The sequence below is a fragment of the Aquarana catesbeiana genome, linkage group LG01, assembly GCF_042186555.1.
Source record: "Aquarana catesbeiana isolate 2022-GZ linkage group LG01, ASM4218655v1, whole genome shotgun sequence".
NCBI classification, from domain to species: domain Eukaryota; kingdom Metazoa; phylum Chordata; class Amphibia; order Anura; family Ranidae; genus Aquarana; species Aquarana catesbeiana.
Genome location: NC_133324.1, coordinates 952,262,716 through 952,279,850, shown reverse-complemented (window position 1 = coordinate 952,279,850; position 17,135 = coordinate 952,262,716). Strand labels below are relative to the sequence as shown.

At 40.9% G+C, this 17,135-nt stretch overlaps 1 protein-coding gene across 1 annotated transcript; it reads right to left on the bottom strand.

The window, feature by feature from the left end:
- Nucleotides 1–628: 628 nt before the first annotated feature.
- On the bottom strand, nucleotides 629–12,321 carry LOC141121840 (C-C motif chemokine 16-like). Its single transcript, XM_073611572.1, has 4 exons — nucleotides 11,960–12,321; nucleotides 8,684–8,810; nucleotides 7,669–7,756; nucleotides 629–5,947 (listed from the first exon to the last, which is right to left on the bottom strand). The coding sequence occupies exons 1-4, from the start codon at nucleotides 12,024–12,026 to the stop codon at nucleotides 5,936–5,938; spliced, it is 294 nt and encodes a 97-aa protein (XP_073467673.1). The 5' UTR covers nucleotides 12,027–12,321; the 3' UTR covers nucleotides 629–5,935.
- Between the last annotated feature and the right edge of the window lie 4,814 nt (nucleotides 12,322–17,135).

The window sequence follows — 17,135 nt, the reverse complement described above, 5'->3', positions numbered from 1 at the left end:
ACTCTGATCACTAAATACTGTTGAGTGTTTTGGAATATCACACGCCCAAATTCCCCTCTCCTGCTGAAGTTCTGCAATAAACCTTAAAAAAGACATACCCTAGACCAGGGGTCTCCAAACTTTCTAAACAAAGGGCTAGTTAACTGTCCTTCAGGCATTAGAGGGGCCGGACTGTGGCCAGTGGGAGTAGAAAATGCCCCAGAACATCTTGGGTTTTAATGGGAGGAATAGTGTTTCGTTGTTGATATCAATGAGAAGAATAGTGTCCCATTGATGGTGTCAGTCGGGGAACGGTGTTCCATCATTGGTGCCAGTTGGTGGAGCAGTGCCCCAAGAGCAAGATACATTCAAGCAAAGGGCCACATCCAGCCGTCCCCCCGCCCCCCGGGTCACAGTTCGGAGACCATTGCCCTAGACTGTTAATTGCAGCTGGTATGAATGGACTGTTGCTTGGGTGGACAGGGCAGCCTCTGTATATGTTGGGGAAGAACCAGTTTAATAACAGCAGCCCTTAGTGGGTAGCGCCACACGATATTTAACAACGTTGTTGTTGGGGGAAAATGCAGATCCACACACCACATCTTTTATTTTTTGGTAGCAGAAGGCACATGAGACCGGACACAGAGACTTATACAAAAAAAACTTTATTAAAAATTATATTTAACATTACAAACCTTATAATCCACCACAAATCAATATATTATACATAAATGTAATAATAGCCCTGGATACACATGGATGAGCTGCCTAGAGCTTGTGAGATGCAACATTATCATTTTCATAACTGCTCCACCCAGAACTGATATATCAGTGTTTAGTGAACATGAGGGAGTTAAATCGAACTGCTTCTATCTTCTCCAGGTCTGTGTTGGTGAGATAGTGGGATCTATGGTCTGAGGTCCCAGGTCTAAACACCTTCTGTGCCCATCACAAGGGGTTCCCACCATCCCTGTGCTGAGTTCTTGGGTCTGTACACCTGCTGTGCCCATTATGAGGGGTTCCCACCATCCCTGTGCTGAGTTCCCGGATCTGCACACCTGCTGTGCCCATTATGAGGGGTTCCCACCATCCCTGTGCTGAGTTCCCGGGTCTGCACACCTTCTGTGCCCATTATGAGGGGTTCCCACCATCCCTGTGCTGAGTTCCCGGGTCTGCACACCTGCTGTGCCCATCACAAGGGGTTCCCACCATCCCTGTGTTGAGTTCCAAGGTCTGCACACCTGCTGTGCCCATTATGAGGGGTTCCCACCATCCCAAGATTTTCTATTGTAATGGAGATTATGAGGTGGATGGGAAAACCCAATCTCCCAGATGGGCAGGAACAGCGTTTGTAGGTATGACGGGAACTCCCTATGGTCCTTGAGAGATATAGGAAGCCAGTAAGTAACAAATTCCTATAAAATCCTCCCATAATCAAAACAACACTTTTGGGTAGACTCAGACCCCCATACAATTCCACAATTCCTCCTTCTGTGGAGTTCTCAGCAAGCTGTAATATTACTTTGCTCTCTGAAATGACTGGCATGTAATCACAGATGCTACTCTAATAGGACACAGGACATTTAATGTGTATCTAATGCATACAGATTAGATACAGTATATAGGCTAAAAAAAAGTCTAGTGGAACTCATGCTACTGTATACAGGATAAAAAGGTGAGAAGTTCATCGGAATGTAACTTATTTCTACTACTAGTAGTATACAGGCTAAAGAAGGTAGAGGTCCAGTGGAATGTAACTTATCCCTACTACTAGTAGTATATAGGCTAAATAAGTAGTATACGGGATAAAGTAGTGAGAAGTCCAGTGAAATGTGACTATTTCCTCCTATTAGTGTACAAGTTAAACATACTAAGCACTCTTAATGGCTTATGGACTAGACAAGGGACACGTCTAGTTCAATCTACTAACTACTATTAGCAGTGCACAGGCTTAGAAAGGGATATGCGCAGCTAAATGTGACTAACTCCTACTACTAATGTACAGGCGAAAGAAGTGACAAGTCCAGCTTAATGTGACTTATTCCTACTACTAGTAGTTTACAGACTACAAAAGTGAGAAGTCTAGCAGAATATGACTTATTCCTACTACTAGTAGTATACTGGCTATAGAAGTCACAAGTCTAGTGGATTGTGACATTCCTACTACTAGTATACAGGCTAAAAAAGTCCAGCAGAATGTGACTTAATCCTACTATTGATAGTAGATGGGCTAAAGAAGTGACAAGTCCAGCAGGATGTGATTTATTCCTACTACTGGTAGTATATGGGCTCAATAAGTGACAAGTCCAGCAGAATATGACTTATTTCTACTACTACTAGTAGACGGGCTAAAGAAGTGACAGGCCCAATGGAATGTGACTAATTCCTACTACTTGTAGTACAGGAGCTAAGGAAGTGACAAGTCCATCAGAATGTGACTTATTCCTACTACTGGTAGTATATGAGCTAAAGAAGTGACAAGTCCAGTAGTATGTGACTAAATAATTCTATTCATGTACAGGTTAAACATATTAAGCACTATTAGTAGCATATGGACTAAACAAGGAATATGTCTAGTTCAATGTACTACTAACTACTATTAGCAGTGCACAGGCTTAAAAAGGTATAAGTGCAGCTGGAAGTGAATAACTCCTACTACTAGTGTACAGGCTGAAGAAATGACAAGTCCAGCAGAATGTGTCTAATTCCTTCTACTAGGGTACAGAGAGATTAAACATATTAAACACTATTAGTAGGTTATGGACGAAACAAGGGACATGTCTACTTCATTGTTCTAACTACTATTAGCAGTGCACAGGCTTGCAAAGGGACACATTTAGCTCCATGTTAGCAAAAGACAACTCCGGTTCAGTTTTAGTAAGCACTACTAGTACAGGATGAACAAAGAAAACGTTGATTTGAATGTTACTAACTACTACTACAGGTAGTAGTGTATTGGCTAAAGAAGCAACAAGTCAAGTTGAATGTCACTAATCCCTAGTAGTGTACAGAGCAGGCTACACAAAGGACAAATCCAGTTCACTGTTACTAACAACTACTAGTAGTGTACGGGCTACACAAAGGACACATCTAGTTCAATGTTTCTAACTACTACTAGTAGTGTATGGGCTACACAATGGACACATCTAGTTCAATGTTTCTAACTACTACTAGTAGTGTATGAGCTTCACAAAAGACAAATCCTATTCACTGTTACTGACAATTTCTAGTAGTGTACAGGCTACACAAAGGACACATCTAGTTCAATGTTTCTAACTACTACTAGTAGTGTATGGGCTACACAAAGGACACATCCTGTTCACTGTTACTAACAACTACTAGTAATGTAGGGCTACACAAAGGACACAGCTAGTTCAATGTTTCTAACTACTACTAGTAGTGTACGGGCTACACAAAAGACAAATCCAGTTCACTGTTACTAACAATTACTAGTAGTGTATGGGCTACACAAGGGACAAATCCAGTTCACTGTTACTAACTACTACTGGTAGTGTATGGGCTACACAAAGGACACATCTAGTTCAATGTTTCTAACTACTACTAGTAGTGTATAGGCTACACAAAGGACAAATCCTATTCACTGTTACTAACAACTACTAGTAGTGTACGGGCCACACAAAGGACAAATCTAGTTCAATGTTTCTAACTACTACTGGTAGTGTATGGGCTAAACAAGAAACAAGTCCAGTTCAATGTTAGTAACTATTAGTAGCATAGGGGCTTCACAATGCACAGGCCCAGTCCCATGGTTCTAAATTGCTAGTAGTATACGGGCTAAACAAGTGGAAGTCCAGTCCAGTGTTACCCACTACTACTAGTATCAACAAGGGACAAGTTCAGTTCAATGCTACTAACCACTGCTAGTATACACCAAATAAGGGACAAGTGTAGCTGAATGTCACTAACCCCTACTAGTAGTTGACTAACCAAGGCACAAGTCTAGTTCAATGTTACCAACTACTAGTAGTGTACAAACTCAACAAGTGGAAGCCCAGTTTCTAAAGAGTAGTACATGCCAAATAATTTCATAGAGCAAAGTTACCATGGTGTCCACCATGCCAGGAAGCAAAATCCCTGTGTGAACAGGCAATGATGGAAGCTGCAAGTCCTAGACTTGTGTGCCAAGTTCCCCTCTGCTCCGATATTATGAGGAAAGGGATTGTCTGCTTCCATCGAGCCTGTCCACACAGGAGTTCTGCTCTATGACAGGGCTTCTATAAGCTTGAAAAAGAAAACGAACAATTTATAAACCTTGATATCACGCAGAAAGATTATATTTATTCATTTCATTAACAGTACTGAAAATATTTTTTTCACACGCAATAATAAATCAGATGTTTAAATGTAAAATATAGATCTGAAATATATATTTATATATTAAAAAAAAATAAAAAATCGCGTCTTTTGTCAAAGACGAGAATAGCATGCTACATCTTAAAAGGTCACTCCACCCAAAACCAAGACCCCCTAGCTATTACTCATTCCCAAAAAGGTGGATTTTAGCTCTGCGTGGGAGTTCCCAGCTCCACCCACTGGACATAGGTCCCCCCCCATTGGACATAGGCCCCACCTCTCCCTGTTAGATCATTTGGACGAGGAAGGAATTCAGTAGAAGGAAAGAGACTTCATACCTCAGAGAAGCACCAGAGAGAGAGATAAAAAGTCATGTTTTGGGCGGACTGACGGATTAAGATAATAAAATAAAGTGACTCAGTGTCTCAGATTTGTTTTTTTAGGATTTTAATAAAAAAACCATTTGGGAAGTTGGTAAGAAAAAATGTAAAAAAACTCTGACTTCCTGTTCTTAAGACCTCGCAGGAAGTTCGGGGAAACCTCCTTAATGGGATTCAATGAACCCCCTGCACACTGCTAGACATTCTTACATATATTTTATTTTATTATTTTTTTTTTTTTTTTATTCAGCAAGCTTACAAAAAAAAAAGGGAGCCTTAGTACATGTTGAAGTTGGACAAACTGATCCCTGTCATTCATTCGTTCTGTGTGAATTGGGGGGCAAAACGAGGCTATTTTCTCTCCAGGTTGAATGTCCTTCATAGAATGATTTAGGCAAATACAGCATTATGACCACTAGATGGAGCCGATGATTATGCTAAAAACGTACTTACTAAGATCATCAGCTCCATCTAGTGGCCAATATGAGTTGTTTCCTGTGTGAAGAATAACATTCAACCTGGAGAGAAAATAGCAAACGAATATGCAGTTTCATAGGATGATTTTTATTTTAAATAAATACACCCCACAGTGCTAATATAGGGTTTATTGAGTTGAAGGAGAGCTACAAAATCAAAACCGGCCATAGACATTAAGAGCAGCTTGAAAACTTTTCCACCCCCAAACCAAATGAATTAAAAAGTTCTACTTCCTTTAAAAAAAAAAAAAAAAGAAGTTCAATGCCGTTAAGCAAATGTTTAAACTTCTCAAAAAAGTGGTTTCCTCCCCGTGACGGTCAACTTAAGCAAACCCAAATCATAACACACGAAAAACAGAAGCGAAACACCAGAAAGTGAAATGGCACGGCGGGGCCCTAAAGTGTGCCGGATAGCCGGTGCAAAGGAAGCAGCCATGGCCGGTGTGGAATAGTGTACACCCCCCTGGCGATTTACTTAGGGGAAGATGACCATCAACATTCTCAGAGATACAAGCCAGGTCCACCTCTTGGACACCTTCCCCTTGTGCTACAGACAGGTAGACGTTACAAATTCGATCAAATTGCAACATTTTATGAGAAGAAAACTCCCTACAATGTAACAACCTACGGAGACAGATACATATCAATGATAGAAACCACACCCGGTGATAGCAGAGAAGGACAGATCAGAATTCAGTGTATCAGCCATGGTGACTCTAGAAGCAGTAAGGTGGCACCACCCCGGACACAGCCATGGGATCCTCCACCGGATCCGTCTTTGCCGCTTCAACATTTTTTCTAGAAAAGAAAAAAAAAACAACAATAGTTAGGATTTCAAAATGCAAATGTTGTTAACATGCATTTTTTTTTTCTTTTTCTTTTTTTTTCCTTTTATTGGTTGGACTGGATGGTCTTTTTTCAACCAGACTGAGAGTTCATTTACACTTGCTTCGGCTTCAACACACAATGAAGCGCCTACCGATTCAACGCGCTTTTTAAGATGTGGTTTTGATGCTTCGGTGGTGCTTTGATTAAGTTTTAGTGATGCTTCGGTGGTGCTTCGATGAAGCTTTGGTGAGGCTTCAGTGAAGCTTTAGTGATGCTTCAGTTGGAGCTTTGTTGAAGCTTGGCAAATGTCCTGTGTGTGTCTGTGTGTGTTGATATCTCATACCTACAATTTCTCCAGAACAAAGCACAGTTAAAGCTGAATTAAAGCCTCTCAAAAGCTGCAGGTGCTTCAAGCGAGCTTCAAGGGAGCTTTGCCCGTAGAGTTTTATGGAGGCTTTGAAGACGCTTTGAAGCCCCAATAAAGCGTCATGGGGTATAATTTTTTTAAACGAAGCTGAAGCAAAGCAAAGCAAACACAAGGTGTAAACAGGACTAAGCTAACCATTTTATTTAGTGACAGGGGCTTTGACTGGCGTTCAGAGAGCTTTAACAAAGCCTGTCCGAAGCCTTGTTTTGAAGCAAGTGTAAATTAAAAATTAGCCCTTAAAAATTAGCCCTTATAAAATGGTTGGCTTACAGTCCTGTTTACACCTTGTGTTTGCTTTGCTTCGCCTTCTCTTCAAAAACTATATCCCATGCTGCTTTAGTGGTGCTTTAAAGTGTCTTCAAAGCCTCCATAGAAGTCTATGTATAAGTATATGGTAAAGCTCGCTTGAAGCACCTGCAGCTTTTGAGAGGCTTTGCTTTGTTCTGAGTAAATTGCAGGTATGAGATATAAACACACACACACACAGGACATCAACAAAGTTTCAAAAGAGCATCACCGAAGCTTCACCGAAGTGTCATTGAAGCTTCACCGAAGCATCAAAACAAGGCTTCAGATAGGCTTTCTTAAAGCTCTCTGAACACCAGTCAATGCCCCTGTCACTAAATAAAATGGTTAGCTTACAGTCCTGTTTACACCTTGCTTTTGCTTTGCTTTGCTTTGGCTTTGCTTCAAAAATTATATCCCAACTTGGTTTAGTGGTGCTTCAAAGCATCTTCAAAGCATCTTCAAAGCCTCCATAGAAGTCTATGATAAAGCTGGCTTGAAGCACCACCAAAGTACCACTGAAGCATCATCGAAACACCACCGAAGCACCATCAAAGCACCACTGAAGCATCAAAAACACATCAAAAGGGGCTCATTTACACTTGCTTCGGCTTCAACACACATTAACGGCTAGTTTACACTTGTTTCAAAACAAGGCTTCAGACAGGCTTTGTTAAAGCTCTCTGAACGGCAGTCACATGTGGGGTATCTCTGCAAATGTTATAGCGAGAACGAAAATTCTAGCGCTTCTCTGTAACTCTAAACTGGTAACCTGTAAAAAATCTTTAAATCAATTTAAATGTATAATAATAATAGTGTATGACTATGGGGAGACATTAGAGTGTAAGCTCCTCTGGCACAGAGACTGGTGAGACTGGCTCAGTGTTCTCTGTGAAGCACTGCGGTATATGTCAGAGCTATATAAACGACTACTGATCAGCGTAATCTCAGTTTTCTATATTAAATCAGTGTTACTCACCAATTTTAGGTCTAGGCAGCGCATATACTTCTTCACCCAGTCTGAATCTGTGGAGGCACAGAGGTGTCTGTTCTTGTGTGTTGTGAATCTAGAGGAGAGAAGACAGACAGTTATCACAAAGTTACAGAAATAGATGTTTGTTTTTTGTTGTTTTTTTTTTTTAACTTTCATTTGGTTCTATTTTTTTACAATCATTTTTTTTTATTTTCTGTATATCTAAAAGCAAAAATATAAAATAAAAAAATAAAAAATACATATATAATTTGTCCCAGACCAGTGTAATTTTAAAACAATTATGTTAACATATATATATATATATATATATATATATATATATATATATATATATATATATATATATATATAAACAGTGATCATTTTATTTTTTTAGTGCTCCTGTTCTACCAAAATAAGGTTTTTTTTGGTGCAAGCATGTCAACGTTTTTTTTTAATCCCTCCAGCAAGCTCTGTTTGGCCCTTTAAGAGGTTTTTAACCACTTGACCTCCAGAAGGTTTTACCCCCCTTCATGACCAGACCATTTTTTGCTACTTTAACTGAATATTGTGTGGCCATGCATCACTGTACCCAAATACGATTTTTAGAATCTATTTATCATATATTTTTTTATTTTTTTATTATATAAACAAAAAATAAAACATATTGGGAAAAAAATAAACAATATTTTCTACTTTGTGTTATAAAACATATCCAATAAAAAAAAAAATAATAAAAAAATAATTTCTTAATAATTTAATAATGGCCAAAATGTATTCTGCTGCAGTCTCTGATCATCTCCTGTATTATGTCTGCAGTCTCTGACCATCTCCTGTAGTATGCCCATTGTCATTGACTTTATCCTATTGTGTGTCTCTGATAATGATATTCGGTGAATTTTATATGTGGCCCTGCAGTGATGTTGGTGGCTTCAGTTGAGGCCCCCCATATCATGAAAGCTGACCCCCAATGGTCTAATCCCTTATTAGTTATGGACTCTTATCATTTTCAGATACTTACACAATAGCAGGAATGTTGCAGCCGGAGAACAGGCCCTGATGCTTGTAGGTGGTGATGATTCTGTAGGGGATCTTCTTATCATTTGTTGCCAAACAACAATCAGAGGGGTTTCTGCTAGCGGCGGACACTAGGAGAGAAAAAAGAATGTATAAATTAGATTGTAAGCTCTTCTGGTACAGAGACTGATGTGTCCGGCTCAGTGTTCTCTGTACAGCACTGCGGTATATGTCAGAGCTATATAAATGTATAAAATAGTGTGTGACTGTGGGGGACATTAGAGTGTAAGCTCTTCTGGTACAGAGACTGATGTGACTGGCTCAGTGTTCTCTGTACAGCACTGCGGTATATGTCAGAGCTATATCAATGTATAATAATAATAGTGTATGACTATGGGGAGACATTAGAGTGTAAGCTCCTCTGGTACAGAGACTGATGTGACTGGCTCAGTGTTCTCTGTAGAGCACTGTGGTATATGTCAGAGCTATATAAATGTATAAAATACTGTGTGACTGTGGGGGGGGGGATATTAGAGTGTAAATTTTTGATTATTAAAAAAATCATACAAACATACAGCTTATTAATAAAAACATATTTACACAAAAATAAACAACAACTAAACAAAAACAAGCGTGCTTACATCAGCAAGTAAAGAAAACTGTTTCCTGACCAGATAACATAGAAAGAAACATATTTTAATCACAACTACAAACCCCGAACCTCAACTTAAACACAATCCAGGCTAAGAAACATTTTGAGATTTAATCGCCATCAGGATGTGCTTCCAAAAGCCCCCCATTAACCTCTCCCCCCACATCATTCACCTCGACTTCCACATCATTCACCTTGCATTCTGCACCAGTCACTCTCATTCCCTTCCCACCCCCCCCCCCCCACCATCATCCAATCCATCCCTCACCTCACCCCTCGGTGTCGGCCGATCTCCAGCCACACTTCTGCTACGCCGAGCAGGAGGGGTTGGCACCACCATACACACTGGTCCAGCACCCTCCACTGCCTTCACTACACTAGGAGAAACAATAGGTGCAGAAACAGACTTAACAACCACACTTTCTGACACTGACAGGGGGGACACTGACACCACAGCTGGCCGCACAGACACAGATTCTGATGGGACAGAGACATTAGGATCCCCTGGTACAACCTTCACCAACCCAGACTCTTCTCTATCCAGAAATTCCAAAATTCTTCCACCAACTATGGCTTTTTGTGCAAAGACTCAGGGCACTGGCTATAAGGGTGACCAACCTTATCACATAGGTTACATTTAATGATGTTACAGTCACTTGGCAGATGCCCCAGTTCCTGGCACAAAGAACACTTCTGTTCTTGACATTTAGACTAGAAATGTCCCTTGACTCCACATTTATGGCACACCTTAGGTTGATCAGGGTAGAAGACTTTAATCCTATCTTTACCAATAAAGGCAGAGGAGGGCAAATGCTGGACCACATTCCCACACACACTCAACCTCATTGACACTGACCACCCACCCGTCCAGATTCCTCTATCATCCACAATCTTTTTTTAGGGGACACAACATTTCACCAAACCTCCTCAATCAGACCCATAAATCCTCGGGGGGTATAGACTCATACCTTGTCAGGATAGTCACATTTTCTATCAAGGGCTGTCGTGAGACAACTTTGGGGACAAGCCCCTTCCAGTCGGGCTGGCCCCCATATACATGCTCTAACCATTCCCAAAACAGATCCAGTGGTTCTGGACACACAAATGGCAAATCATATTCAAAGGAACCAGCCGGACTGATGAGAGCATAAATATCCTCCGCCTTGAATCCCATGGCTAGGATCTTATCCACAACCACCCTCCTGATAGGTGGAATATCTCCTCCTTCCCACCTGAGCTGTACCACATTCCTGCGTTTAATGGGAGAAGGTGCGTTTGGGTAAAAGTCACACAACTGGCTCCCTTCCACCAGCAGCAGCATGACTTTGTCCTGACACAGCCTTAGCATAATTCCTAACTGGGACAGATGACACATTAACTGGCTGCATAGGAATATTAACTGGCTGCATAGGAACCTCTGAAATCTGGTTTGGTAAATTACCCACCACTTGATCCTCCCTCCTCCCCTCCAGCACAACAGTCCCGCTCACCATAGTCCCAGAAGTACCACAGATACCAGAAATATTTTTATTATTATTGTAAAATACATGAAGTTATGTCATATTATTTTTATTTTGTGGATATCGTTACTGCAGTCAGCAATTAGAAATTTTCAGAAGTATAATTATTATTACTGTTATCATTGTAATATACAGTATGTAGTTATGTTATATCATTTTTTTATTAATATTTTGTTGATGTCGTTACTGCAATTAGTGATCAGAAATTTTCAGAAGTATAACTATTATTACTATTATCAATAATATATATGTAGTTATGCTATATAATTTTTTTTATATATATATATATATATATATTTTGTTGATATCTTTACTGCAGTTAGTGATCAGAAATTTTCAGAAGAATAACTATTATTACTGTTATCAATAATATATATGTAGCTATGCTATATCATTTTTTAAATTTTTTATTTTTTATATATCGTTACTGCAGTTACTGATCAGACATTTTCAGAAGTATAACTATTATTACTATTATCAATAATATATATGTAGTCATGCTATATCATTTTTTTTTTATTTTATTTTTTTTTATATATCGTTACTGCAGTTAGTGATCAGACATTTTCAGAAGTATAACTTTTATTACTATTATCAATAATATATATATATATATATATATATATATATATATATATATATATATATATATATATATATATTTATGCTATATCATTTTTTTAAATATATATATAAATATATATATTTTGTTGATATCGTTACTGCAGTTAGTGATCAGAAATTTTCAGAAGTATAATTATTATTACTATTATCATTATTATATTCAGTATGTAATTAAGTTTCACTTTTTTATTATTATTATTATTTTGTTGATATCGTTACAGCAGTGATAATACATTTTCAACAGTAGCATTATGTTATATTATTTATATGTTATAATATAAAAATATGTTATTTTTTCATTATTATATTTTATTACATTACATTGTATGCTGATATATTATATTACATTGTATTCTAGTATAAGCTATTATTCTTTGCTATATTATGCTACAATAAGTTGTTTAATGTTATATTGCAGTACACAGTACATCATGGTCTATTGCCTTATATATTATATAAAACATGCTCAGGTTGCAGTCCTTACCCTGGCAGATGTTGAGTATGACCCCGACGATGAGGATGATGAAGATCTTGTAGCTCAGGGTATCCATGATAGTTGGTGGTGGAGGATGCGGTCGCGATGTAACACAGCTGTGATAAGTGACTACCCCACTCTGTGTATCACTCAGCCTCACTCAGCCCGCTCTGATCTCCTCCTGTCTCTGAGTTTCCCTATTTATTAACCTGGGAGAAGTTTCATTTTCATTTCTTCCCCCTCCCACTCCATAGGGGAGCCTTGCCAAAAATCCCCCTCCCCTCCCGCCTGCATTTACTATCAGGAGGAAGGAGAAAAGCACAGCTACAGAAATCCCCCCCGGCCACTTATTTATTTATTTATTTTTTTATTTAATTTTTTTTTTTTTTTTTTACTAATGCAGATTTGTTATTGTGACTCGTCTTTCTTCGTGCTCTCGGAGGATTCAAGGAGAATGTCGCCATCCATCCAGCTAGTCTCCCTGGATCAGAGCCTCTGCTGAGTATTGGTTCTGGTAGAACCGAAGATACCCCCTGTGATAGGATCCGGTCCAATCCCTTATACTGCAAGGCCACTCATAGTACAATCCCTGTGCAATCTTCCCTATGGTGGCCATACATGGAGAGACTTTTTATACAACCACGTTACCAATTAAAGTGGCTGTATATACCTTTATTTTACATTTTTACCTACAGGTAAGCCTAAAATAAGGCTTATCTCTAGGTAACTTAATATCTCCTAATCTCCTGTATGGTTTAGGTGATAATCACTTTGCATGCAGACGCTGCCGGATCTCGCCGGAAAGAAGACGTCATCACGGCTCCGGCCACTCACAGCGCCGGAGCCGCGAACCCGGAAGAATGTCCGCTCCCTCAGCGTGGATAATGAGCTAGTATGAGCTAGTATGCGGTGAATACTAGCACATTATGCCTTTGCCTTACAGGGTTTTCTTATCTTTTCACATGTTCGGTATACAAACCGCTTGAATTTACTTCCCCCCCGGGAAAAAAATATGATTGGAAGGTCGATTAGGCACGGCCACTACTAGAAACTGTTGTACAAAAACAATCCATTCAGTCTGTAGCTATTCATATAGGCCAGGGGTATTTAATTAAAATTCACGGAGGTCCGGCCAGTGTAATGACTTGGTTTCGTCACACCACAGCCCACCCCCACCCCCTCCTAATATTAAAGTTTTCCCTTTTACATCAGCATCATCAGTCCTTCCCTTTACACCACAGCAGCCCCTTTCACATTACAGTGCCCCCCCCTTTACATCAAAGCTCCCCTTTACACCACAGCGGTCCCTTTTACATTACAGTGCCCCCCCTTTACATCACAACCCTCCCTTTACACCACAGCGGTCCCTTTTACATTACAGTGCTCCCCTTTACATCACAGCCCACCGTTACACCACAGCAGCCCCTTTCACATTACAGTGCCTGCTTTACATCACAACCCCCCTTTGCATCCAAGTACCCCCATTTTACATCACATCCCCCTTTACATCACAGCACCTCCTTTACTTAAATGCCCTCTGTCCCCGTTCACATCACAGGAACCCCACCTTACATCAGAAACCTTCACCCTTTACATCACACCCCCCCTTCCTTGCATCCCAGTCCCCTTCACAGCCCCCCTCCTTGTATCCCAGTCCCCTTCACAGCCCCCCTCCTTGTATCCCAGTCCCCTTCACAGCCCCCTCCTTGTATCCCAGTCCCCTTCACAGCCCCCCTCCTTGTATCCCAGTCCCCTTCACAGCCCCCCTCCTTGTATCCCAGTCCCCTTCACAGCCCCCTCCTTGTATCCCAGTCCCCTTCACAGCCCCCCTCCTTGTATCCCAGTCCCCTTCACAGCCCCCTCCTTGTATCCCAGTCCCCTTCACAGCCCCCCTCCTTGTATCCCAGTCCCCTTCACAGCGCCCCCTTAACTAGCATCTCATCTCCCTTCACAGCCCCCCTCCTTGTATCCCAGTCCCCTTCATAGCCCCCCTCCTTGTATCCCAGTCCCCTTCACAGCCCCCCTCCTTGCATCCCAGTCCCCTTCACAGCCCCCCTCCTTGTATCCCAGTCCCCTTCACAGCCCCCCTCCTTGTATCCCAGTCCCCTTCACAGCCCCCTCCTTGTATCCCAGTCCCCTTCACAGCCCCCCTCCTTGTATCCCAGTCCCCTTCACAGCCCCCTCCTTGTATCCCAGTCCCCTTCACAGCCCCCCTCCTTGTATCCCAGTCCCCTTCACAGCGCCCCCTTAACTAGCATCTCATCTCCCTTCACAGCCCCCCTCCTTGTATCCCAGTCCCCTTCATAGCCCCCCTCCTTGTATCCCAGTCCCCTTCACAGCCCCCCTCCTTGCATCCCAGTCCCCTTCACAGCCCCCCTCCTTGTATCCCAGTCCCCTTCACAGCCCCCCTCCTTGTATCCCAGTCCCCTTCACAGCCCCCCTCCTTGTATCCCAGTCCCCTTCACAGCCCCCCTCCTTGTATCCCAGTCCCCTTCACAGCCCCCTCTTTACACCGGAGAAAGGAATTGAGATGCAAGTGGGCAATTACAAGCAAGAAAGGCCGATCAGTTACAAAATAATACATAAAGCAGAGCTCCCTATGTTAACACTTAAGGACCGGAAGGATTTTCCCACTTCATGACCAGGCCATTTTTTGCGACACGGCACTGCGTCGATTTAACTGACAATTGCGCGGTCGTGTGACGCTGCACCCAAACAAAATTGATGTCTTTTTTTCCCCACAAATAGAACTTTCTTTTGGTGGTATTTGATCATCTCTGTGGTTTTTATTTTTTGCGTTATAAACAAAAAAAGAGCGACAATTTTGAAAAGAAAAACATTATTTTTTTTACTTTTTTGCTATAATAAATATCCCCCAAAAAATGTAAAAAACGAATTTCTTCCTCAGTTTAGGCCGATATATACTCTTCTACATATTTTTGGTAAAAAAATCCCAATAAGCGTATATTGATTGGGATTGCGCAAAAGTTTTGGCGTCTACAAAATAGGGGATATTTTTATGGCACTTTTATTATTATTTATTTTTACTAGTCATAGCGGCGATCAGCGATTTTTATCGGGACTGCGACATTGCGGTGGACGAATCAGACACTTTTGACACATTTTTGGGACCAGTGACATTTATACAGCGATCAGTGCTATAAAAATGCACTGATTACTGTTTAAATTACACTGGCAGGGAAGAGATTAACACTAGGGGGCGATCAAGGGGTTAAGTGTGTTCCCTAGGGAGTGATTCTAACTGTGGGGGGGGGGGACTAGGGGAGGAGACCGATCGCTGATCCTGATCTCTAGGAGCAGACGATCTCACTGAACGTTCCTGTCAGAACGGGGATCTGTTTGTTTACATTGACAGATCCCCGTTCTGGCTCTCGTGGAGCGATCGCGGGTGGCCGGCGGACATCGTGGCCTCCTAGAGAGAAAATTAACTCCAAATGGGGACTTTAACCACTTGCCTACCGGGCACTTACACCCCCCCCCCTCCTGCCCAGGCCATTTTTCAGCTTTCAGCGCTGTCGCACTTTGAATGACAACTGCGCGGTCATACAACACTGTACCCAGATGACATTTTTATCATTTTCTTCACACAAATAGAGCTTTATTTTGGTGGTAATTAATCACTTCTGGGTTTTTTTATTTTTTACTAAAAAAAAAAAAAAGACCAAAAACTTTGAAAAAAAAAAGTTTTTTGCTTAGTTTCTGTCAGTAAATTTTGTAATTAAGTAATTTTTCTCCTTCACTGATGGGCACTGATAGGCTGAACTGATGGGCACTGATGAGGTGGCACTAATGGGCACTGATTAGATGGCACTGATGGGGAGGCACTAATATGCTGCACTTTTGGGCACTGATAGGTGGCACTGATGAGCACTGATAGGTGGCACTGAATGACACTGTTAGGTGGCACTGATGGGCACTAATAGGTGGCACTGATTGGCACTGATAGGTGGCACTGGTGGGCACTGATAGGCGGTACTGATGGGCACTGATGGGCATTGATGGGTGGCACTGATGGACAACACTGATGGGCATTGAGGGACAGCAGTGATGGGCATTAATGGGCAGCACTGATAGGCAGGACTGATAGCCAGCACGGACTGGCATCGGACTACCCTCACACCACCCAGTAATTCATGATTTGTATTCGTTACGTTCACAAAAAGCCAAATTTGAAAGGAAATTCCAATACCTATAATTTAATAGTTAGTTATTATTAGTTAGTTATTATTTCAAATTTTACTGATTTTCTTTCTTTTTTTCAGATTTACGAAAATTAGGAAATCTGGAATTCAAAAATTCGGAAATTCGGAATTTGGAAATTTGGCATTCAAAAATTCGGAAATTCGGAATACGAAAATTTGTAAATTCGGAATTCAAAAATTCGAAACTTGGAAATCTGAAAATTCGGGAAATTCGAAAATCTGAAAATTTGGGAAATTTGGAAATTCGAAAATCTGAAAATTTGGGAAATTTGGAAATTCGGGAAATTCGGTAATTTGGAAATTCGAAAATTTGGAAATTGGGAAAATTCAAAGTTCGAAGATTCGGAATTCGGAAATTCGAAAAAAGCAAAAAAAATGAACGAAAATGAACACATTTTCGGTCAGTGCACATGTCTAATTCATATGAACTGTAAAGTATAAAGTATTGAATAGAAGTGCACTTAATGGATCACGCAAAGTGCGGAAAACTTTCTCAGAACTGCATTAAAATTGTGGTCACTCGACACCAGTGTAGCCCTCCGTCTGAGGGGAGAAGCTCAGCAGAAGGTATGTGTGACCTCCAAGATGTAGGAAGGTCATAATAATCATCCATGATAGATCTCCAAACTCCGAGTCCACAGTCCGCAGATAGATGGCTCTCCAATACAGACTTTTATCTTCATACAACCACAGATGTTCAAACAAAGCAGAACCCAACCCCCCCTCCCCTTCCGTAGTATTACACTATTTTACAATGAGATGTCACGTTTTGGGTTAAGTTGTGCAACAACCTCAGCAAGATCAATGTATTAATAGAGTAGTGAATGTTCAGGAAGCTTAGCGAACAAGAATCCGTGTCTGACTTTCTTTCTTTTTTTTTTTTTTTTTTAGATATTTTTGTACTAACTGATGCAATTTTTGAATCAGGAGTCATTTGCCAGCAAAGGGGAACAAAGTAAGAG

Coding starts and splice junctions, on each gene's coding strand:
- LOC141121840 (XM_073611572.1), bottom strand. CDS start 12,026: ATGGATACCCTGAGCTACAAGATCTTCATCATCCTCATCGTCGGGGTC. Junction 8,811..11,959: donor CATACTCAACATCTGCCAGG/GTAAGGACTGCA, acceptor TTTCTCTCCTAG/TGTCCGCCGCTAGCAGAAAC. Junction 7,757..8,683: donor TGCAACATTCCTGCTATTGT/GTAAGTATCTGA, acceptor TCTCTCCTCTAG/ATTCACAACACACAAGAACA.